The sequence below is a fragment of the Ochlerotatus camptorhynchus genome, unplaced genomic scaffold (genome assembly GCF_037179485.1).
Source record: "Ochlerotatus camptorhynchus isolate MF236.1 unplaced genomic scaffold, CSIRO-AGI_Acam_v1.1 ptg000482l, whole genome shotgun sequence".
Taxonomy (NCBI): Eukaryota; Metazoa; Arthropoda; class Insecta; order Diptera; family Culicidae; genus Ochlerotatus; species Ochlerotatus camptorhynchus.
In genome coordinates, this window is record NW_027040967.1 from 380,612 (window position 1) to 406,844 (window position 26,233).

General features: G+C 37.1%; 1 protein-coding gene across 1 annotated transcript in view; it reads left to right on the forward strand.

Annotated features, from left to right (window-relative positions):
• Positions 1-4,021: 4,021 nt before the first annotated feature.
• Positions 4,022-26,233, forward strand: part of gukh (GUK-holder) — a 93,483-nt gene continuing 71,271 nt past the window's right edge. Inside the window, exon 1 of the mRNA XM_065235411.1 lies at positions 4,022-4,924. Within this exon, the coding sequence (XP_065091483.1) occupies positions 4,627-4,924 (298 nt within the window). The 5' untranslated portion in view covers positions 4,022-4,626. The remainder of the gene's footprint in view (positions 4,925-26,233) is intronic.

Below are 26,233 nucleotides of genomic sequence, written 5' to 3' on the forward strand. Positions count from 1 at the left end.
CGATGTCCGCAGAAACGCGAAGGCCGATGTCGCTGACGATAATGGGTAAAAGTATTGATGTTGCCGACATTAAATTTTATCCTGCATTTTCATCATTGTTGACATACACTCAATGTTTTGACAAGGTTTAACATTTTAATTTTAATTTTTGGTGACTGACCCTTCTTGCCCCATCTTGCTCCGCGCTTATTCAAAGGCCACATAAAAAAATTAAATCTTGTTCAAAAAAGTATTATGTATCACATTTTTTTCTTGTAGGAGGGTTGCATGATACTTCATTCTGTCAGAGTATAAAGGGTGATACAGTCAAAATTTGGTCAAGGGAAAACGCGTGTAAATCGGTGAAATCGTTTATTTAAAAAATCAAATTAAATTTCTTTTTCAAGTTCAATTAGTATAAAATTCAGGAAAAATATTCAGTTAGGCTTCCGCTTTTCCATTGCCTTGAACTGCTGCTCGCCCTTAGCAGTTTTTTGGTCTTCTTTAGGTTCCGCTTGACAATAGCCCAGTATTTCTCAATTGGGCGGAGCTCTGGCGTGTTGGGAGGGTTCTTGTCCTTGGGAACCACCTGCACGTTGTTGGCGGCGTACCACTCCATGGCCTTTTTACCGTAATGGCAAGATGCCAAATCCGGCAAAAACAGTACGGAACAACCGTGTTTCTTCAGGAAAGGCAGCAGACGTTTATTCAAACACTCTTTCACGTAAATTTCTTGGTTGACAGTCCCGGAAGCTATGAAAATGCTGCTTTTCAAGCCACAGGTACAGATGGCTTGCCAAACCAGATATTTCTTTGCGAACTTTGACAGTTTCATGTGCTTGAAAACATCTGCTACCTTTCCCCTTCCTTTTGCCGTATAAAACTCCTGTCCCGGAAGCTGCTTGTAGTCGGCTTTGACGTAGGTTTCGTCGTCCATTACCACGCAGTCAAACTTCGTCAGCATCGTCGTGTACAGCCTCCGGGATCGCGCTTTGGCCGTCGTATTTTGTTTATCATCGCGATTTGGAGTCACTACCTTCTTGTAAGTCGATAGTCCGGCTCGTTTTTTGGCTCGATGCACGGTTGTAGACGATACACCCAGCTTATTTGCGGCATCTCGGAGAGAGAGGTTAGGGTTTCGCTTGAAACTACCGGCAACTCTCTTTGTCGTCTCAGCGGCTTCCGGTTTTCGATTTCCCCCCGATCCAGACTTCCTGGCTGTCGACAAACGTTCCCCAAACACTTTAATTACATTTGTAACGGTTGATTTGGCAACTTTTAGCGATTTTGCCAACTTTGCGTGCGAGTAGCTCGGATTTTCGCGATGCGCGAGCAAAATTTTGATACGCCGCTCTTCTTGCTTGGACGGTATTTTGACAACTGAAGAGTGAATTCCAAAATCAAAATAGGAACAACATTCTACACACACACACCTTCAAAATGAGGGGTGTTCAGGTTTTTTAAATGCAAAATTGAAAGAAATACGTCAAGTTGATATTGACCAAATTTTGACCGTATCACCCTTTACCATTAATAGCCCCCGAATAACATCACAGAGAAAGATATCACATGATCCTTTGGTGACCAATCTTGCCTCCCTCTCCCCCCCCCCTACCCTACCCATATTGTGAGGTAAACCATGGCCCACTTAGTAATGAAACAACATGATTTGGGTCTATTTCGAATATGAATTATCGGATTTGAAATCGGTTTTCACTCAAGTGCATACTATTCCTGGTTACTCGAAATTCTCGAACTTTTCCCTTAATATTACTGACTCCAAAACAAGAGCGTTTTATAAACTCAAAAAACACTGTTATTGCTATTGTCGATGTCAACAAATACACGTCAAAAGCTTCGCAATACGTCTACTACGAGCGCTGTAATAAGCAAAAAAAAGTCCATTACTAAGTTTGCCATGCTTTATTTACCGGTTTTCCACAGTTTATCTCTAAGCAAAAGCTGCCTCTAGGATTTCAAAAAGGCGTTAGTCATCAATTTATGGTACCTACACGTCACCCCGATTCCAAAATTATCCATATTGTGAGGTAGTTGGCGGTTTTGTAAAGTTTGTCTCTAATCAGATCCACCACCTCGGATTTTAAAACAGCATCTGATATTGATTTCCGGACCCTACGCGTTAACTCGACTTCAAAAATATCAATATTGTGGGTTATCTGACAGTATTTCCAAGTTTCTCTATATCCAGAAACCGCCATCTTGGATTTCAAAACGGCGTTAGATATCTATTTCTGGTCTCTGCACGTCATTCTGATTCCAAAAATACCCATATTGTGGGGTATTTGACAATATTTCCCAATTTCAGTGTAACTATAGTCCGCCATCTTATTATGCTTACTTTTATTATTATTTTGCTAACCCTTATTATTACGGTAGTTATTTTATTTATTATGCTTATTCATATTACACATGGATCTCGATTTTGGAAACCCAGCTGTTTCATCTATGTGTCAAATCGAATTTTTTTCCACTTGTGCTAAAATTACGTAATATAATTTAAAGAACTTCCTAGCGTGTAGATTCATCACATTTAGCATAATTTAAAATAAAATGTGATTTTTGAACAATTTCAGAAAATTTAAATTTTAATTTATTTAAATTATTTTATTTGTTACGTCTATTCTTTATTTTTGTTATTCCTTCTTTTATTATTACAGTATAGTTATTCTTATTCTCATTATTGTTATATTTTTTGTTATATTCATTATGCTAATTCTTATAACAATTGGGTTAAATACCCTAGTGTACGTCATAGTAAGCGCAAAACACTTTTGCTCTTAACCACTTAACAAATAGTAGAATGTTTCAATCAACTTCTAAATGGATTTACCAATCGCATCGGTTGATTACCAAATGAGTAACAAATTGTTGTGATAATGATAAAATCCTTACACCACTATTTGACGCCCATTCCGTCATACGGTTTCAATTCCGGCAGAACACATTGAAATGCCATTGAAATCCATTCGGCACACGAGTGCAGGCTGAAAAAATGGTGTTGCTCGGCGCACTTGATTTGTTTTTGAGAAGAATGAATGTAAACATTCATTTGATGCGTTCTCATAATTATAAATTGTTTTGTAGCTTTTGAAGTAAACTGTCATACCAAGGGCTCGATTGATTCGGCGAATTTATTTATTTATTTGATGTTTCCACTGGATATGACGGAAATGGGCGTTTATGCCGTAGATGTTCCTTACCCTATCCAAATTTGATAAAAATCTACACCCCGATGCGAGCACGATGCCAGGAACAAAATTTTGCCCCGCATCGGCTTCACGTCGGAGTGTCATTCTGATAGGAATACGCTCAAAAGCGAAAATCGACACCCCGATGAGAGCCCGATGCGCCATGCAAAATTTTGTTCCACATCGGAGTCACATCAGTGCTACAAACCGAGCGAGAGCACGCTCTCGAGGTCTACAATTCCGATGTTTTGGTTGCAAATTAGCACGATACAAGGGGTCAAATCGGACTGTTTTATCGGACTTACGTCAGGCCGATAGTCCGATGCATCGGTTTCTCATCGGAGTCGCATCGGACCGACAATTCTTACTGGGTTGTGTGATTTACCTTGAATGTAATCTGCTCTCAAGTTCTCTCAGCGGTTCTCTTCAACTCTCCTGTTAACTGTGATGAAAATTTGTTATGGCTATGTTGCCAATTTCTGAAAGATGAAAACAATTCTAAGTAGTGAAATAGCAACCTTTATCGGTCAAATTTAAACTTATAGCTTTCAATACAGAAAATCAATCACTACTACAACTGAAATACAACAAATCAATCACTTCATAATCGAGCAATGGTTATGTTGATACAACCAATCGGCAACACTGCCGCACTGTCACACTGAACAGATAGTCTCTCAATATTCTCACCATAGTTTCTCTCGTTCTCCCAAATAAAGCAAGTTCTCCACTCTCCACCCAAAAGCAACCCATTTCCGCAGCCGCGTCCCAGCCCAACATGCAACATAGCGCGCGAGGGTTGAAAACAAGTTTGAGGCAAGCTGTTCTCTCACCCGTCCGTTAGTTCAGTTTCGTCGGTCGACCTGCGATGCCGGTTGGTTCCGTGAGTTTTTCCGAGCCCCAGTTCGTTCAGGTGTTCATCAGTAATGTTTGTGCCTAAGCTTAATTTGAATAATCGGTTCATAGAGCAACGTGAGCATCGACCGTTGAGGAAGACCTCTGGCAGATGCAGTTGCACAATACAGCACTGTAAAGTTCAGTTACTTTTTAATTGATAGTTGTGCTTTATTGGTGGATAGTAATTTAAGGGCAGATGGTGTTGTTAGTACGTTGAAAAATTGTTAAGCCGAAGATCGTATCTGTTGGCGTCTGTGATTTAAACTAAGTTCCACACATTAAATGAATAGCGTGACGTGATCTGGATGCTTTTTGATGTGTATAGTTGATTTTATGAAACATGGCCTGTTGATGAGCCGAGGAAAAGGCAGCAAAACCAACGAATGTGAATATATAGCGAATGAGTGAGTGAATCTCTGTGCTGAACGTCTAGTAGTGGTGCAAACGAAGCTCCATTGGCCGCAGCACCAACAGCAACAGAAGCTGTAGTAGCGGTTTTGGTCATCGTCCGTCGTCACCGTTCAGTACACACGATGCAAAAATGCCTTTCGTGCAACGTGTTGTGACCCCGAAGTATGTTGCACGGTCGATCAAACCGTCACATTCACGTGGAACCGCTGCGCTACCGGTTCAAGATTATGAACTGGAAGCAATCACCAACCTAACGCTGAGCAATGCCCTCCGCCAGCTGGCTTCGCTGGTACTCATCTCGAACCAGATCTTCACCGAACTCAACAAGGAACTGGCTAGTGTTAGTGAACGATCACTTGGGATAAAACAGCGAATCGACAATCTTTCAAAGCGAGTGGAGGAATTTGACCCAAAGCAAGTCGCAGTCCGTAAGTACCCCTCTGCTTTACTCTTCCTATTTTCACAGCCTCTCGCAGTCGGAATCTTCCGCTTTTACTTCATGTATGTCTGTTTTCTGTATGCTGTGAACCAGTGCTGTAATTAGGATTTGGAAATCTGCAATGGTAACTCGCAAACATAGGCTTTTTACGATTATGTAGCGAGCGTTTTGCTCGTTCTCAACTTAGTGTTCTAGATGCACTTCCACAATTATTAATTGAGAGCTTTCAATTCAAAACAATGCATGAATTTGTATATGTGTGGCAATGATATTCTACGCCCAGGAAATCGAGAACATTTCCAACTCGAAAGCTGTTCTATACCGTACCGGGAATCGAACCCGCCGTCTCCGGCTTGGTAATACCGCAAACATATAATGGCTAAAATTTCTTGCTAAAACATTTAAAAACGCAAAATTACAAATTAAAACATCGGTTCCGAATGCCATATCAACTAATTTAGAATTACTGGCGAAGCGCACCCGGTGGTGTTTTCACGTAAAACAGTTACTTATTCAAAGTCCAATAATTATGTGGTTCATGTTTTTTTTTACAAACAGTAATGATTTGCCTTTCAATCTAATGTTTACCAAATGAAATACTGAATCGGGGTCAAGTTGATCAGTGGGGTGTACTTGATCACGAAAATTTCTAATTATTGTTGTTCACATATGATATTTTTATGTCAAATTCTGTAGTGGCAATTTCTCATCGTCTGGTAGTGGCATTTTCGATACATGCAATAATTTCCTACATGTCTGCAAGAAGCCTAATCCGGTCAGATTAACAGAAGAATTAGGATGCGGGGGGTCCCCTTAGGGAGGCAACTAACATTTAAAGTTGTAGAATAAATCTTCCTATTTAATCTTGAACTTCAATAAGAAAACGCAAGCAAACCAAAAGCATTTAGCAAATTATCAAGGAGAGGAATAGTTTAGGAATTAAGTAAAAGTAGAGTTATGTGATAATTTATAACTTTTAATCTTTTGTAGGTATTGTTTTCCCCCTCAATAACTATATTATTCTCTCAAAACGCGAAATCTCTAATATATGCGGTTAAAGCATTTGAGTTAACTTATTTCTTAGTGTTCAAGTACTTACATTAACAGCAGTCAATGTTAATTTATGAACTAAATCCTACGTCACTGTAAAATCGATCTTTTCTTATGCGGTATTGACGCATCGATGCATGTTTAACTTTTCGCGGCTGTCGGATTCAACGCACCTACGTCTACGGAGCTTACGCAGAAGTGATTCGCAATTCGGTAGAGCTTGCCAAAAGAGTTTTGAGCTTATGTAGTTTAGAATTTGTTCGGTACGGTCTAGAAATCTTGAAATGATTGATACGTTTTTAAATTAACTAATTTGATACAATGCTCAGTAGTAAATAAGAAGAATATCTTGGGAGAAAACCAAAATTAATCAACTTGCCAACAAAGGCTATCACATTTCTTTTGGTGGCACTCTTTAAATGATAATAAACCTTTTTTTTCTCGATTCGGTGGTCTCGCACGGCTTCCGGAATTCGCGCGGTTTTCGATTACTTATATAATTTAGATATTTCGTTCGAAATGGATTTACTTATTCAATCGGTTTACTACGCGGATGTAATAAAAAAATAACAAAATGTCACGACTACCTGGGATTTGTTTAATGATGTAAATATTATTGGCCTGTGTTCCGAAGAATGGAATCTAAATTTGTATTACAAATACCAGCTACTGAGCAATAAACTACCTATCGACCCATCAACTTATGGACTGGGGACCAACGGCTTTACTTCCCTTCCGAAGGAAGGCGTGATCAGAGATTTTATTCCTCAGAAAATCCCGGCGGCGCCAACTGGGATTGAACCCAGGCCCTTTTGGGTGAGAGACAATAACGCTTACCACTACACCACCGGCGCCACTGCTCATGCGATTTAAAACTACTCAAAATACGATTTTACGATTTACGATTTTTTCTTTAATACAATTTTGAAACATGTAAAGTTTTCAGAATTATAAAAATACCGTTAGATCCTATAACGGAAAAATGTGACCATATTCGTTTTTCTTTTGGTCTACATAAGGTTAGAAGATATATATCAAGACTAACAATTGAAATGGCCCTAACTCCATTTTGTAAAAAAATCTTGTAGGGCCAACTAACATAATGAACAGGTAGTGGAAATTCTCCTCTACCCGATTGTGGTTTAGGTTTGCGAATGAAGGTTTCGGTTCGCGTGAAAATGACCTTACAAGGTTTGTTTACAAAATGGAGTTAAGGCCATTTCAATTGTTGATCTTGATATGTTCTATACCGTCACGTTTTCTTTGTACCGCTCTCTTTTTTAAATTGGAGAATTTTTCAGTATTTTAGTCATGCATACTGCCAAATATAAGTCAGGTTACGAACCCGCTGCCTTAAGCTTGGTAAAACATCGTCTTCACTGAATCTCATTTTTTATTTCTCAAGAAATCTATGATATTGTAAGGTTAGTTAGTTTTATTAATTAACAATCCTTACATTAATTGCAAGGTTTTGAAATAAAATATATGCCATTTGAGACCGTAAGGCCGCAGGTCACGATAGAAGCATTTGAGCTTAATTGCTAATAAATATTAGTTTCTAGAAATTGATCAAAAATTATAAATATCTCTCACTCAATCACCCTCTATTCCATTCGCAACGGATTTCCCATGCAAAAAGTTAATTGTGGAAATCTGTTTCGAAAGGAATACAAAATATGGCTGAATCGGTGGTGGAGATTTGATGTCTCAGAACAAATTGTCAAATAATTGAAAACAACTAACTTTGAACTAGAATTGCCTAGCTAGATTGTTTGTGTAAAATGATAAACTTAGCACCATCTGAATGGCGAGATCTAGAGCTAAATTAATGGTATCTAACGATAACCATTTTCCGTAACCGTTATCTATACAACTGTGTCAGAACCCTCAAGTCTACATAATGCATAAGTGAAGCACTACGATTTTTGTCCAACAAAATACCATTCTGCCCCAGTATGCACCGCAATAGACCAATTTCTCTTAAGGTTCAATTTACTTTAATGCATTTTCGAAAAATTCATATGCAGTTTTTTTTCGACGCATCATTTCAGATTGCAAAAAGCTCGCGTCATTCTACACTTTTTGATATTATACACAAAATAACGCGAGCTTTCAGCAATCTGAAATGATGCGTCGAAAAAACCTACATTTGAATTTTTCGAAAAAGCATCAAAGTAAATTGAACCTTAATGCCGGTTCTTACTTAAGGTGCACCAACCTCTCACTACACCACTGACATCTCACCTCTTCGTCTTCTTCTCCCACCGGTATACGTGATGATGCCTCTTTCCGTCTGCTTTTTATCTGCGCCTACTCTATTTCTACCGCATCTTCCCTTCCACAACATCCCGGAATGCTACGATCCGAAGAAGTGGAATGAACCCAAAAGCGAGCAATATTCTCTGTAAAATCGAATTGATGAATTTCCGGTGTTTGATGTTTGTATTTCCTGTTCCTATTACTCTTTATCTCGCTGATCCTCATGGTTTGTCTGAAGTTCCTGTCATTTCACAGCGCGTTTAATTTTTAGCACCCAAAACCATTAGTTTTAATTCCACCAATATTAGGAATGAGGTAAAATTGTAAAATACCGCTCTCTATTTCGACGTTCAATGCAAATGAAAGTAAGAGCCAGTTTCATTCGAGCGAATCATTTGCCACGTAAAACCGAAGCTTGAATGAACAAAAACTAACGGCTTAGCAGAACTGCAAAGTGTCTGTTGTCACTTTAGAATGAGCATAATGATATGTAATATACCGTCTGATGAAGTAAATCCGATTTTGAATGGTACTGTTTGTGACAGGTTTTCGAGAGAACTACATTTTTAAATTCGCCAAAGGCTAGAAAGTGACGATGAAGGCATTAACTTGGACATAATGCTTTCCTCTTTCGAAAATCGCTTCAGTTGGTGTCAACCTACCATTTTTGTTTTCGAGGTTGTACGGCCGGCTGAATTAATAAGAGAAATGAGACTCCCATGCGCCGTAGAAGAAATTTTACTGTAAAAATGAATAACGTATGACATTCGATCGTTGGTTGATGTAAGATCCGGAATGGTCCGGTTGAATGGAATTTTCTTCATTGAGACTGAGAAATACACAAACGTAGCTTCATGTGAGATGACCACAGATAGTGAGGTCGGGTGTAGGAAAAGTGATCAAAAATACATTCAAAAACTTACTCCTATAGGGGAAGTGCACCAGTATAGGTCATAGGTTTCTATTTTGGCCACACCTTATAAAATCGATTAAATTACAATATTCGTCCATTTTGTGGTCGAAATTTTTATGTACCGATGAATATGATTTGTACCAACAAACGGAACGCAACTAATCATCTCAAAATTGTAAACAACGTGAAATATCGTCATAAGGAGGCCAAAATATGAACACGGCCAACACTGGTGCTTTTCCCCTATTAGCAAATCCCGTCCATTGGTTTCGCTTGTTCGTATATGGTATGTTATATCGAGACAGGCCAAAATAAGGAACACCGTTTCATTCGTCTGTGATATTTCTCCAATTTAGATCACAGATAGCATCGCAATGTAAGTTACAATCTCACCTCTCCCTACTGTGGAACTACAATCGTTATGTATGGCCGCGTTTTTTTTTTTTTTTTTTTTTTTTGTGCCACCTCTCTCACTGCCTTTGTCATTTAATTACTGCACCATTCAAAGGTTTCTGTCGTTCGAATGGTTTGTGCGCCAGTGTTGCGTGTTAGTTGACCTTGTATGTATAAGCACCACCGCGTTCTAGCGCTGAAGATAGTCTTAACCTCAAAATGCAGTTTTTAAAAACTAGGGGAAACATAAGGGTGAAACCACTCATGTGCCGCCCTGCCACCCGGCTTATTGCCGTACAACAACGACGACAGGCAGCAAACTTACACCATGCCGTTACGCCAGACGGCAGTCGGTTTCAGTGGGACTCGGGCCAGTCAACGCTGTTATGTATTCTATATTTTATTGTTACATACCCACTATACTCAGCTAATATGGGCTGATGTTGACGACGACGGCGTAATGTAATGAGCGAGAGGACTACAAGGTTCTAAAAATAATCAGAAATTAAAGTGGCTCCTTTTTATCAGCTCGCATGCATGTCTAGTTGCGTGGTGAGTCCACGAAAATATCACCAGTGACAGTCCTAGCAACAATCTCACACTCTAAGTCATATGAGGGGGAAAACGATTGTTTTCCTTGCGGGATGTTCTGAATAACCGCTATAAATCATGGTAAATAAAACAAATTCCAATTTGGATGCGCAAATTGAATCTCATCCAGAATGATTGGATGAAGCCAAGAAAGAAACAGAGTGTATCATTAATTTTCCATGAATACATGGAACCATGGTAGAAATCATGCACATAGAGCTGGAAACATCAACAATAGTCAGTTATTTATTAGCACGAACACTAGACTGATACATATTTTGAAAGTAATGCTCCACATATCACAAGTGGTTTCAAATAGTGTGCTGAATAACCTTCCATAATTTGATTTGACTAGTAAATTAATGGTGTGGAAGCTGCCTTCCTGCACATTCGTTTGCCATCAATGGATGGCAAACGCTGACCGTCGCCGATTCGCACTAGATTGCGGAACAGAGACCGACGTAAAATAAAGGAATGAAGATAGAAAATTAATTGTCACTATCATTTTAAAGTTTACATGGAAATTACTATAGGAAATCCAAACTTTTTATGCATAACCATCTAGCCTATGACCATTGCTCTGATAAAAAGCTTGATAGCTACACAACTACTACAATGTTTTCAACTTCAAGTTTTCCGGTAAGTGTCTAAAACCATACTCGTTTTGAGCTGCGCTCCAAGAGGGTTTTTAAAAACACACATGCAAGGAACATTGTCTGATTGTCAAACACGGAAAACAAAACCGATTCTTATTGATTTTTCGTGTTATCGACACACAATAACCATCTCAAGATCGAGATTGCACAGGCAATACTCTCACCGGTATTCGATACACCCACACACACACACACATTCGTTGGTTCCGTTTCGCTATTTGGTGCTTGGAAATCCTACTCTTTCTTGTTCCGCCCTGCACCGGAAATATTTTATGTTCCACCCTGCCACGCTGAAACAATACTGTTCTGTGTGAGAAGGTGAACCTTTTTTATTTAGTAATATTTACCTCGGCAAGGCAATGCATTTCGACTCTCCCCTCCTGTGAACAGCGTAAGAAAATGAGAAAAAAATGAAAAAGCTGAAAACTAATAACACAACGCACCTTTATGTTTTTATTGGTTCCTGCACCTTGAGCACACCACCGTTGGAAGTAGTACACACTGCCAGAGTATGTACAAAAGGGAAAAATCTGTAAATCCACACCTCCATAAAAACGTGCTGCCAACTGATGGAACGCAAGTGTAAAAAAAATCACTGCGAAATTTCGATTCATAAAAACCAGTCTAGCCAAACTTGTACCACCTTCTGACGAAGCCCAGCAAGATACCAACACTTTGAGCCCAAGAACTCCCCAAGAGCCCATTTCACACAAACCTCCAGTTGCCTTTCGTTCCGATTCGAATGACGATTTTTATGTTTCGCATGTATGAAAACCGACTGACTTCATGGATCGGGCTGATACAGGATGTCCTCCCACGTGCATTTCTATTGATTTGAGTTCGTCGTGCCACACACGAGAAATACCTCTTCTTACATCAGATCTCTCTGCCAGCAGCCACAGCTTCTCTCGTTCATCTTTACATACATGTGCGAATTCGATTTTCTTAGAATGATACAAGATAAATTGGTTCCTTTCGGTAACCCCAATAACAATAACCAATAGCAACAGATATCGAAAGTCACTACATTTCAACGGAAATACCTATTTGAGTTGCTTACTTTAGAGCGAACAAACCCTAATTGCATGCCGTCGTAGCCATGAATTTACTGAAAGGTCATCAATAGTCAATGAATTAAAGTGATCCCTTGGATGGATTCTGGTTGTTTTGTTTTTTCTCCCTGCTCTGGTGGTCATGACCAAAATGCAGCGTCAGCAAGGGAAACGTTGTTTTTGAAACCACTGAGGCAAAACTTTCCCTCGCCTGCGAAAGGACGATACATACAAATGAGTGTGTGAATTTGCGTGCTGCGTTGCTTTGGTTTCTTATATATGGCTGAAAATTGCAACCTGTTCAGTTATGCATGAATAAATTTTTTCGATGCACGCCCTGCTGAAAGTTCTAAAAATGCATTCAGTAGAATGAAAATAGCAATTCGAGTAGGAGAAAGACTAATGCTATCATTTGATGAAAATTTTAACTCGGTAATATGAGGAAGAATACTTCACAACCGGGACCTAATTATATAAATTGATAATAAAATTAATCCAGTAAAGATATGATACATGAGATGGGTGTAGGGCAACTATTATTTTGTTCTAATTCATTAAAAGATTGTCAGATGAATCATTAGTACAATAAACAATTAGGCCGAATGCAACTAAGCCGAACGCCACTAGGTCAAACGCCACTAGGTCAAACGCCACTAGGTCGAATGCCAATAAGCTATGGGAACAATTGTCATCATTCTGAGTCTTTAAATAATTTTCAAGATCTTCTACTATGAACACTGCTCAAGATGGAAGATAGATATATGTAGATTCCGATGGGAGTTAAAAATTAAAATTCAACTGTAATAAACTTTGCGTTTATGTCATCGAAAATAGAACCCCACAGCAAACACTTTGTAAATGTGGCACATTCATGTATTTTCTCGGCTTAGTTAAATCATACAGTAATAAAAAAATTATTTTGGATCAATGTTTTTTATAATACATTCATTTGCATTGAATTTTACAAGCATATGTTTTTTTTTACATTGAAGTCAAAATTTCAGAAATTTATTCAATGTTCAACGATCAAAGATAAAAACTTATATGAACGAGTAAATTTCAGCTTTAACTCATTGAATTTCATATCTGTAATCGTGTGATTTAAATAGATTAAATAGATGGTAGATAAAAATTACAAAATATATTTATTTCTGAATACTCAAGTAATTAAAATGTCTTGTTCGGTGATCGTGAATGTCATTTCCACTTACTGGAACTTATCTGTAAACATATTTTGTGTGATTTTATTTAAAATTACATCTCTTGTGAGAAGTACATCCTATTGATTACACCAAAACAAGCTGATTCAACCAATGTTTCAGGACCAGTGCTGAGATTTGTCATTGTCATTGACAGACTTTTGCGCGATATTGACAAAATTGTTTTTCACATAGTCAATGATAGACTTGATCCTCAAAAAAATCTTGGTCAAAATCTCATTCATTTTTTTGTCAATGACAAAGATTCACCTGGTAACAGAAAGTGTAATTTCTTGCATTCTGAGACACATTATTGTTATCCAAGCGGTTCAGGACGTAGATGCTTATTCACTTTAATGGCTCCATGTAATTGTTTTGCTCAAGCCATTTAATTTCATTTCAAATTTATCTGATAAACAAATCAGCACATGTTCGTCACTGACAAAAATGGTACTGACAATTGACATGGTTTGCCTTGACGATGACTGTTAGCTCAAACGAGTAACCAAAGCAGAATTTTGAGTATCACCGTGTATTGTCGAAATTTTGCAGCACTGTTCAGGACTATTCCAAGTATTTCTGCTTTCTCATATAATTCTCTCTTAGCTAAGTCATGTAAATTATATTGTTATAACTGTGCCTTCATTTTGCATATCTTGTTCTTCTTTACTGGTGATCTCAAGAGTTTCATGATCTGATATCTTATAATCAATTATCACTGACAGTGACAGATGTACAAAATTATTTCAAAATACTAAATCAATCACTGTTCCAGAATACACTGTACATCTGGTGCATTCAATCACTATTTGCATGAGACCAAATCGATTCATTACCCCGCGTAGGCGTTCACTATGTTTAAAATTTAGCCATTTTATATTGAAATCTCCACCAATTAAATTGCCCACGTTCAATTCAACCACGTTATCAATCCAGAAACTCAAGTAAATCTGAATCACTGTCCTTCGGGGAATGATACACTAAGCCATATGTCCAGAAAGCGTTCTTTTAACGCTAATATGCCCTTAGGCTTAGATTATATTGCTTATGCTAAAAAGCTTTTAATCAGCATTTCAAATTCTAAAAGCTATTAATCAGTACTGCTAATGCTAATGCTACCCTCAGCAGTCTTCTGAAGGCAATGCATTTATTTCCACCATTTTCGAGAAGTAATTTTCAATTTTTCTTTAATTTGTTTATTTTATTTTTTCCTGTGTTGGGGACATAATACCACCACGACGATAATTTTGATCTATTGTGGTGTATCCTCTTTTGATTTTGCCGTAACGCAATGGCAAGATGCTATTTATATGAGCAACCACCACTACTGTTGTTGGCAATTATCCCAAACAGGTAATGCATTCCTTATGAAATGTATAACTTGATTGGGAGAAGTAGCCCAGATTTCCCAGGGTTCCATAAGCCCCTTATCTAGATATATACGTCGTTTGTGAAATAGTGCAACGCAGTCACACAGCAGATGTTTAGAGCTCTCACTCTCTAGTTTACAAAAACGGCATCTGTCTTCATCAACTTTTCCGATAAGTTTAAGGTGATATTTACTAGGACAGTGTCCTGTAATCAAACCAGTATATGTACTCAAATCGTGTTTCGATAAGGTCAGCAGTTTTTGTGTGTGCAAAGTGTTGGGCTCTATGAAACGTTTTGATTGCCGGGCATTTAAGGTTTTATTCCAGTTGCACTGTACCTTTATTCTTTCCCAGTTATTGAACTCCATTTTAAGAGCACAAAAAGATAATCCTAAAAATGGTTCAGGTCCAATAAATTGCATTGATGATCCCACTTTAGCCAATTGATCAGCTTTTTCGTTCCCTTCAATTCCGCAATGACCAGGAACCCAGTATAGGTTAACCTTATTACAGTAGGACAAATGCTGCAATAGCTTAGTGCATTCCCAAACCAGTTTTGAAGTGCAAGTTTTGAACTTTAGAGCATTCAACGCTGCTTGGCTATCTGAACAAATACATATGTTTGGATTTTTATAATTTCTTTTTAAGCAAATCGTGGCACATTCTAGGATGACATATATTTCAGCTTGAAATACTGTTGGCCATTTTCCCATCGGCACCGATAGGCTGATCCCAGGACCACTTATTCCAGCCCCAACCATATTATCTTGTTTCGATCCATCCGTATAGAATACTATTGACCCAGGACGAAAAGATGGCCCTCCTGTATTCCAATCATAACGAGTCACTTCAGGAATTTTGAATTGGTGATTGAAGTTGTTACGCATCCAGTCTTCATTCATTAAAATTAGTGGACTTATTTGAAACTCTTTTAAAATGCTCAGATGTCCAATAAGATCTCCATCAAAGAAATGCATGGACCATTTGAGCCTCAGAGCACTTTTCATTGCATCCATTTGAATAAATTGATGTAAAGGAAGAATATTGAGTAGAGCATCTAATGCCTTCGAAGGAGTACTACGCATTGCTCCAGTAATGGAAAGAGTAGCAAGTCTTTGTAACTTGTTCAATTTAACTTGTGCCGTTTGTTGTCTGGTTTTCGGCCACCAGATTAGTGATGCATAAGTGATTCTGGGTTTAACAATAGCCGAGTAGATCCAATGTATCATCTTCGGTTTTAGACCCCATTTTTTACCAAATGATCTTTTACAGACCCAAAAAGCATTTGTTGTTTTTTTCTATTTGTTGTTTCATATGTCTGTTCCAGCAGAGTTTACTATCTAGGATTACTCCCAAATACTTAACTTCTGACGACAGTGATAATTTAACATCTCCTAGTTTAAGATCAATGATAGAGACTCTACGTCTTTTAGTAAAGGGTACAATTGATGTTTTCGTAGGATTTATGTTCAGTCCTTCTTGTGTGCACCATGATAGTGTGAATTTTAATGCTTTTTGCATTCTATCAAATACAATTTTATCAAATTTTCCGCGAACTATAATAACAATGTCGTCAGTAAATCCGATTACTTCAACTAGGTATCTTTGGATAGATTTTAAATAATGATACCTAGTTGTAGAATTGATGGGACGATATATATCTCCTACATCTGTGTACATGTCTACAAAGTTAGGTTTCGGAATTTCTCCCGAATGCCGTGATTTTTGTCAAAGGATTTTTTTTTTATTATAGTCACTTTAACGCTCTTGGGTCATTCGTGACTTGTCCGGGGGTGAGATTTGAACTCGTGACTTAGGCGTGAGAGGTATGGATGGGGTCGCCCTCTCGGTTGTCAAAGGATTTCTTTGGATCTTATCACGGGATTTCCACAAAGCTTGTTTCAAAAATCTCTAAAAATAGTTTTGTGTTTTTACTCTAATGTACCCTGAAAATTATTTCGAAAACAATGTAGAATTTATTTGTAAAAAAAAAACTTTAAATATATAAATCTCATTGAATCCATTATATTGCTAGCAAGAATTTGCTTTAAATTTTCTTTATAGTTTTCTTTGATATTCCTTAGGAATCTACGTCAGCTTATCTTAGTCATGTCAACTCTCCATTTTAACTCTCAAATTTCTCTCAATGATTTGAGCAGTCCCTTCAGATTCCCATACATCAAGTTTTAACTAAACAAACGATCGAGTTATGATTTGAAAACACAATACATTATACTTTTTTTTTAACCCGCAATGCTTATGAAACCGTGATTAAATACTGTTCTGAAAGTCGATCTCTACCTATCCTGATGGTCCTTTCGAAAACATGGCGAGGTGATTGTATACGCTCTAGAATTAAAATTCCCTTTGGATTTGCCTCAAGATTTTTTGCCAATACTACTAGTATTCATTTAGCTTGAATTTCACATAGGCATTGTATTTGAAGTCTACTTAGAATTTCCTTTGAATTCTCCTCAGAATTTCCCCGATATACTCTCTAAAATTTACTAGCTTGACAAACGGGTACTAAGCATATCAAATAAAGCTGGAATGATATTCCGAACATGTAGTAAGACACTTCTTATGGTTATGTTCTATACGGGTAGTGAAAAACTTAATGAATATTGGGAGACAGCCTGGGTTACTGATTAACTGCCATAACTCTAGCGCCAAAGTAACTAGTTCAAAGCTCATCCCTGAACAGAATATTTTCCAGATGTCAAGATGAAATTTTATTTAATATAAATACAAAAATTCTTTTATTTTCTTCAATATAATTTTAATGATTTTTCTACCTTTGCAGTACTTTTGAGCAGATACGTGTTATAAATGTGTTTAGATCTGGTTTAAAACAGGTCCAATTGTCATTATAAATTAGAATAGACATTTTAAGCGTCTGTGGATTACTTAATGACGTACGCATTGTTTGAAATCTCCTGGCCCATCTTCATAACAAGATAAGTGTTCTGGAGAAAGTGAGCTTTATAACTTTTCAGAGTAAATTTTACTTATAAAAATGTGTTGATTCCAGTTTGCATTAAAAGTTTGAGCTTTAAAGAAACTATACTATTTTATTTTCCGTGCTGCGCACCAATGCTACCGATGCCAGGGAGGCTTCTCCCACACCTGGACCCTACCTATCGACCCATCAACTCATGAACAGGGAACCAACGGCTTTACTTCCCTTCCGAAGGATGGCGTGATCAGAGATGTTATGCCTCAGAACATCCCGGCGGTGCCGACTAGGATTGAACCGAAGACATCACATCAAGAAGACTGGCAACTTTGCCAGAATCCAAGCGACAGATACAATAGCGCTGCGCTTGAGTGAAGGTGGAAGCAACGCATAGAAAAATGAGCAAATACACAAACCTTTCTTCTGAGGATGTAATCTTTGCTATCAAATTCGTTCGAAGCATTTACCTTTGAGCGGCAGACGACGCGATTGAACCTGTCTCATAGCGTTTGCATGAGAAAATGGGAGAGTTGCCAGTCTTCTTGATTTGTTGTCTTTGATTGAACCCAGGCCTGTTGGAGTGAGAGGCAAACACGCTTACCACTACACCAGCGGCGCCGCTAAGAAACTATACTTATTTCTCTACACAATTTTGAAAAATGCTTGAGATAGTGGAGTTTCAAGTTTCCGTTACAGTAACAGAAATTACTTTTTATGATTTGTTTTAAAGATTTTATTAACCCCACCTTTTTAGATGCAGTTTTAGCCATACTTCGACGTCACGGTTGAGATGAATGCAAGTGAATGCCATACCAATAAATAATGTTAAATGGTTGAAATGTACGGTATCATTTTGGTTTAGCTTCAAATTCGATAATTTATTTATTCGACGACATGTCGTATGATAAAAGAAAAAAAATGTTCCGGCCTAGTTATCGGAAAGGAAAATGTCATCAAGATAGCCTTATAACATGTTTTAACTTCTCAGTTTGGCCAGTATTTTATATGCCAAATATCATTGGCAACTATATGATACAGAGGGAACTTTTTCAAAAGCTAGCACATCAGCCATAGCCTTCCAAATTGATTGATCTTCCCACAATTCACTATTTCAAACCAACAATTGAACGAATGAATTAAATTGGATTAGAATACAGTAGGCAAAGTTAAAAGCAAACACCGACAAAAGAGTTCCACTGGACACAATTACTGTCTGAATGTGCTACACATGTGCACATTCAATATCAACAAAACAGATCCAAGGCAATACATACTCTACCACGGCTTGTATAGAAATAGACAAAAAGTAAATTAGACTTTTGCTTTGCCTCCCCAGCAAGCCGCTATCAAACCGTGTCAACTTATCAGGTGCTGATAGTCCAGCGAATGAGGTATAAGGTGAAATGAAAGCTAAAACCATGCCGCAATACTAGATGCCTACTCAATTGGGACAGCAGATACGCACTTAAACGAAGTATGAAGAGATTTCGACAGTAAAGTTCCCATAAAGGAGCAAAAGATTTACTTTGTCATCATTTCCGTGTGAACAATTTTCCCTTTCTCTCAGGGGTTGAAAGGGATGTTTAACTAGCCGGTTAACATGAGCGGGACAGATTAGCAGCTAGAAACTCAAAAGGAGACGACGGGAAACGCAAATACTCGCAGAAGAACGTCACATATGTAAAGTTGTTCCTTTTATATTAGAATTTCAAGTGGCTGACGAACCTATAGAAACCAGAACGTCCATTCGACCGTGTAAAATATTTCTCTATGCTGCTGTCATATCCCTAGTTCGCTTACATGTAAACTTTCTTCTGCCTAGACGCCCTTGAAATTTGAAACCATTAACTCACGAACGAAGCGAGGAGAGTGTGTCGTTCGTTGGATTTTTTGTTTGTGTCTGCTCCGGTTCGTTGTATGATGTTACATGCCCACAGGAAAAAGTACTTACAACGGAAGTTTTGTCACGTTTTTTAGTGCTGAGGAAAACGGAAGCACCTAAGGATACTTGTAACGATACAGCTCTTCTTTATCAGGAGATATTGGGTGTCTTGTAGAAAACGACTGAGGTGGGAGTGATTCAATATTTTCAAATAGAATTAGGGATCACTCAATAGAAACAAATTGCGGGTTCTTGCAAACATTGCAGTGTACCATTTATTATGGTTATATGGGTCTGTCTGCTCCGCTTGTAAATATTTTATTAGTACCAGACGTGTACTAACGCCATAACCAAAATGTGCTACCGTCATAGGGGGAATCTTTACGATATTTTTCGAGGCCTACAATAATGGCTATTGAATTACGACAGTACATGTGAACATTTATTTTTAAACAAACTTGAGCGTTTGTCAGCACATTTGCTAGACTCCTTGTCTGTGTTTTCCATGACAGTTTAAAATGGGTCGTAAGGATAAATTTAGACACATAGTTGAACAAAAATAGCATGTTTCACCGTTCATCTGTTCATAAGCACAAAACATCAAACCTATAATCTTTCTCAAATATTCATGATTCGACAGAATCCCTCTTGAAAGGGTACCTTGAACCCATTAGTATGTCTAAAGAAAACAAGTTTTTTTGCTACTCAATCTCTATTTTCAGACATTCCCTTCTTTCTCTCGTTATGCCTTGCCCGCCAAAACAAGAAAATCGTGATATACGTCTTCTTTCAGTTTTTCTCTCTGCTCCTGCTGCTTAGGCGATTGTTATACATTAAGAGTTTCGTTCTTGTCGGCTCCAATAAATGCTCCTCAATCATCTCAACGCTTTGACCGTTGGCATCCCGGGAAAGAAATACAAATTCGTGTTTTCATATTCTCTTCCATCCATCAGTAAGATGCTCGCACAATTCGTTTTGAAGCATAATGGCATTATCAATAGAACAAAGGTAAAAACCAATAATTTAATTTTTGAAATGAATTCCTGAGTCTTATAATTGTTGTGGAACAGTTTAGTTTTACAATGATAAAAGGAAAGTTTATGAACGAACATCGATTAAAAATCCAAACAGTATAGGATAAATATGTCATTACCCACATATTTCACGTCCCTAGTATATATTATAGTCGTATAGCCGGTGTACTGAATGGAGTTTCTAGGTTCATACCCCGCCGATTGCTAATTTATTTTTGCAAGCATTTCTCATACACTCCAGTTCATCTTGCGTGTCTGACTCTTAATTTTATTCGTCCTGGCTTTGACGTTCTTACACTAGTTACTTAGTGTTCATGAAACACTTCCAAGGTTATTAATTGTGAGCTTTTGCGCATCTCATGCCAGCTAAACAGAATCTTGAATTGAAAGTTTTAAAAAAAATGCAGATATCGGACCGAAATCCATATGTTGAAATGCGATACGACCCGACAACGATATTGAAACAAAACTATATTTCGCTTTTCATAAACCTTTGTTTTACACAGCCCTACAATGAATTGTAAAAAAGTATAAAACATGGCATCATTGAGACCAATCAAATACTCCATACACTATTGGTATTAGTTTTTGGGACGCTAGTGTTGTAGTAATAAGAGATACCCTAATAAAAAATACCATACCTGAACGATAACCCAAATGATTGAACTATTTCACAAATAATGTGGATGATATCCTGAACACGTCGTTAAACAAAATAACCAAACAAATTTTATTAGGGTAGCTTTACCAAATAAATATATATAACCTCAGAGCCTCACAAAAGTTGAGCCAACTTTTACACTTTTTTGCGTTGGGCTACTTTTCGAAAAGAAAGTTGTTTCTGCAAGAAGAGGTGAACAATTGCTATAGTAGTTCAAAATGCAGGTAAAAGTATTTGCTTTAAAATTGTAAAGATTTGGGATTGCAGTTTTTTTTTTTTTTTTTTGTATTTATTTAAACTTTTTCGACATTAAATAATGGGAAATGGAATCATTAAAATGTAAATTAAAGAGAGAATTTTATAATAATGATCATTTAAACTACCACTCCATTTCGTTAAAATGAGAAATGTGGGTGGAATGGAACAGTTTTGTCGCCAGTCTGCCTAAACTCAGCTAAGTTGTTATTAACTTTTCATTTGCCTTCCAGTTTTTTTTTCTTGTCTCTAAAGAATATTTTAAAACTTATGATATATGAGTCAATCAAATATAGCCCTCTCTTTCATTTAAAATGTCAGAACATTATCAATGATACAGTTGTCTAAGTAGCATCCAAATGCTTGCACTCTTGAAATGGACTATTGGAACTAAGGCAGAGCTATCACCTTCTATCTTCCGGATCCAAGCTTATTGCAGTCATAAAATTGATTACGAGCAAAATTTATCTATGATGCCACTCCCAGATAGTAGAAGTTAAATAAGATGTACATGCACACACTTTTTACACTGATATAATTCATTCGGAACCTCACACACACAAATTATGCTATGTTCTCACTACGTAGTAATAACATGTTACAAGCTTATAAGACTATTAATTTATTGCCGATAATACTCTTGTAACATGTTATAACTCCATAGTGCGAAAATACCATTAAGAATTCATCTCAAGCGAGTTTCAAAGCGCCGACTGTTGGTGAAATGATATTCATAAACATGATGAAATAAGATACAAAATCCCTCTCATGTAATGAAGCAAATCTCATGGACGATTGACCCTAAGTTTCTTTTGTCCTCGTCCGCAGGCCTTTTTTTTCTTTTATTATGCTTAAAAAAACGTTCATCAGAAGGAGATCGATCCAAAGAATCTAAGCAATACGAAGATAGCAGAGCGAACAAGGCAAACGCCTGTGCGGGTTGCGAGCCAGAAGAGCATCTATTGTCCATGTCTATTAATCAACCCGGCACGGCACCATCGATTATTTTATCTCACAGCGAAGCAGCAGCACGAAATTTCAATCTCGTTTTTTGGAGTTTTCATTATTATGTAGATAAACCCGGAAAGCTGTTCAACGATACACGAAGCAAAAACAATGAATTCGTTTATCCAATAAACCTTTATTTCGGAACCTATACTTGAAACCCTAGCGTGACTATCGGTACCAGGAAGACAATTTCGCGAAAACGTGGTGTTTCAATCTGTAATAGCATACGATGCCGATGAGATTCACTGAACAAATTATGGTAGCTCAACTCAGCTCTTATTTTTCAGCTTCCGTCCCCTTGCTGGTTGCAACACCGTTGGGCTCTTGAAATTAATATTTGGATTAAATTAATCCACCTGAACGAAGCTACCTAATTGAAATCTTAATGAACTCGTGGCTCCGGTCGGTTGTAAATGAATATGAACTCGAGCGAAGGAAAAAAAAATTCTGTAATCGAAGGATGGAAAAAAAACTTATGTACCGATGACAGTGTACAAGACAGATTTATTAAATTGATCGTAACGAGACATGGTAGGACGACCAACACTCCATAGTCAATCGATGTAGATGCTAAAACATCTCACCCGTAAGGTCACGTCTGGAAGACGATCAGCCATATTGCATGGAGTTCGCCAAAGCGAGAACAACAACTTTGTTTATTTAGAAAACCATGAGCATCTGAGTGGGAAAACAAAGAGAGAAAGTGTTATCTTAACTCACATGACTCAACCGTATTAACTTGCTTAACTTAAATTAAGTTCTTTTTCTCAGTTTATTGCTCAGTGGTCCAGCGGGAAGGGGAGGAGACTGGTAAAGCGTTGTTGTCGGTTGCCGTTGTTTGCTCTTGTGCAACTAATGGGTCTATGGCTGTTGGGCAGGAAATGCAGACACTAATGGTGAAAAGAGCGAGTCAGTCGAAAAATCTGTCTGACATCCATAAACAAAGAACTGGCGATCGAGTAGGGAGAAGAAAAAACTAAAATCTATGTTGAGATTCCACACTTTTTCTCTGGTTAGTGTTAAGTGGCTACAGCATCTTGACACATAGCCATTAAAATGAACGTAAGTAAATGGGGAAAGTTCCTTAACGTGTAGATGAGTTTTTGGAATGATTTTTAACCCCATGACTGGGTTAAAATTATTCAGCTACACAGGTATAAAAGTACTCATGAAAATAATTAACTCTTTCGTAAGTTCCATAAGTTAATCATTTTCGGTGAGAGCGTTTCATGATTGAACTCAAAGAGCTGTTTCAAATGATTCTGTCTTTTTTTAATTATTTTGTTTTATTTTATTATAGCTTAGTCAAACTTTTTTTCCAAATTATTTGACACCAACTACCTTTTTCATAAGATCTTAGTAAAGTAAGAATTCTTAACATTATTCTGACTAATAAAAGGTATCCCATGCCAATGTGGTCTTAAACACTCACCATGATCTTACTATCGAATTAATAATCACGGACATTTTCCAGTTTTCTAAGCGATGTAAAAGTATATTGTAACAAAAAAAAATATAATTAAAATGGTTGAAGACATGATAAAACTGTATTAAAACACAAAATCAGAGCAAAAATAGCTTTTAAGAAGTTATCAAAACACTTGAAAAAACTGTTAAAAAGTAAAAAAAACACCAAATAGCTAAGCGAGCGTAAAAAAATATCATTAAAATCTAGTGCATCTTGGAGCACCAAAATTATCAACGCCTAAAATATCAAAAATTAAAACGCCAAAATGACAAAAAATCTAGAAACGCGAAAAATAATCTCCAATGGTTTTTAAGGCATGGAAGCTATATGTTCAACAGTTATCCAATAGTACCATCATCAAAAGCTAGATATCACAAAACAGACAGCTTTGAAATTGCTAACCCAAGCTGCAGTGCAATAAACAGGGTACCAATGTAGTTTTCGAGATTTGTACCATGATTCGTGGACTCTGATCCGACTTAAAAACGACAAACAGTTAAACACCGAAACTTTAAAAAAAAATCCAACAAGATGGCATTAATTCACCACAACTTATTAATTTTAACATTTCGAAAGAACCGATTTGTACCTTCCTTTAAAGTTGTCCTAGCTCGCTATTCTACTATCTATATGCAATTTTCACACTGCCGTACTCTAACGGAACTATTCAACCCTATACTTTCATCTACTCCATCTATCGTATAAAAATTACCACTACAGTCTGTTATTTGAAAGTTAGCATCTTCAACTATGAAATACATGTTTTTTTACAGATGGTGTAGTAAAAGTTCATTGAAATTAAATATAAAAAAAAAATGTTAAATGTTAAATATTAAATTTACAGTAGTAAACTAAACAAACAAAATCTTTGTATTACATTAGGTAATGAAAATGATCAAAAATGTGAAAATGTAAGAGATTTAGGTGTTATTCTAGATTCTAAATTGACATTTGTGGACCCTTATAACACAATAATACATAGAGCAGGCATTATGCTTAATTTTATAAAACGTTTCGGTATCCACTTTAAAGATCCATATACAATAAAATCACTTTACGTTGCTTATGTGAGGTCAATTTTAGAATATTGTAGCGTTGTTTGGTCACCCTATATGAAAAAGCATGAGGAACGAATAGAGTCAATCCAAAAACAATTTTTATTATATGCACTACGTAAGTTAGGTTGGACGGATTTTCCTCTACCGTCATATGAAGCACGTTGCTTGTCGATCAGCATTCAAACATTGAAAGATCGTAGGGATTATGCAAAGATTTCTTTATTAAACAATAGCATTATGCAAAGCATTGACTCAGCTGATCTATTGTCAAGATTAAATTTGTATGCACCTTCCCGACAATTACGCAATCGACACTTGTTCGCAATAGATCGCCATCGGACCAATTACGCTAAATTTGGACCGTTTAATCAGATGATGACTGTTTATAATCATCATTGTGAAATGATAGACCTAAATATGCCCTCAACAGAACTTAAATATATATTTCAGAACCCTGCGAAGTCATAGAACATAAGTCCTAATGTTGATATTTATTTTTGTTTATTAATTTAATTGATAAGGCTCAACCGAATTAACTTTACAGAGCTGAGGATTCTTGTTCACTATACAATACATGTTAAAACTATAGTCAAAAGGTACAATACAATAAAAAAATATCTTCCGCTATCTAATAAGCCTCCTCCACCTAGTGCCGCTTCCAGTGGTTTCATTGTATGGCAGATTCGCCAACGTCGGTCAGAGTGCTTCCATTGCAGCTGGATGTGACCAAAAGATGAACGGGTGGTCACCCTATCACCTCGGGGTTGATGGTTGCACTTTGATCGAACCATCAGCATAAAGCATTAACGAAAATTTAGGCGACGGAGTTCTCACCAAGAACTCCCAGCGCAGCAGAAAATGTGCACCGAGCGGATCAAAAGAGTTCGCTTCGATCGTACCGCGATTGAATTTCAGACAAGCTGGTTTAGCAGGTTAACACTGATTGATGCATATTTTTCTTTGAAAGCTAATAACAATATCTATTAATTTTTAATTGCACTACTAGAATAGTATTGGCCTCTGGAAAATTTAGTTAATAACAATAATCTGGATTTCACGATGCAATGACTAAACCAGTAGCTGACCAACATATCAATGAAAAGATGAGGAAATATCCTTTCCAACCCTAAACAAAACATTAAGAAATGAATTATTAGAATCCGCGACACATTATTTTGAAATAAAAAGTATCGAGTTAAAATAGCTTAAAACACCAAAATAAGCTCGAACTGGAAAAATGGTTTTAGAAACGCCAACGGTTTGCATATGTCCTTAGAATCACAAAATCGCAAAAAGTTGTCTGCAATGTCGGATTGCTAAAATCAAACTCATGTAAATGCCATTCCAAAAATGAAAACAAAAACTAAACTTATAAAAATGCAGTATTTTTTATGTACTTTGCATTTTTAAACTTAAAACCAGGGTACAAAATCAGGATGTACTGGATTTAAAAACTCGGGACCATGGATGGAATTTGAAAAATGTAGGCAAAG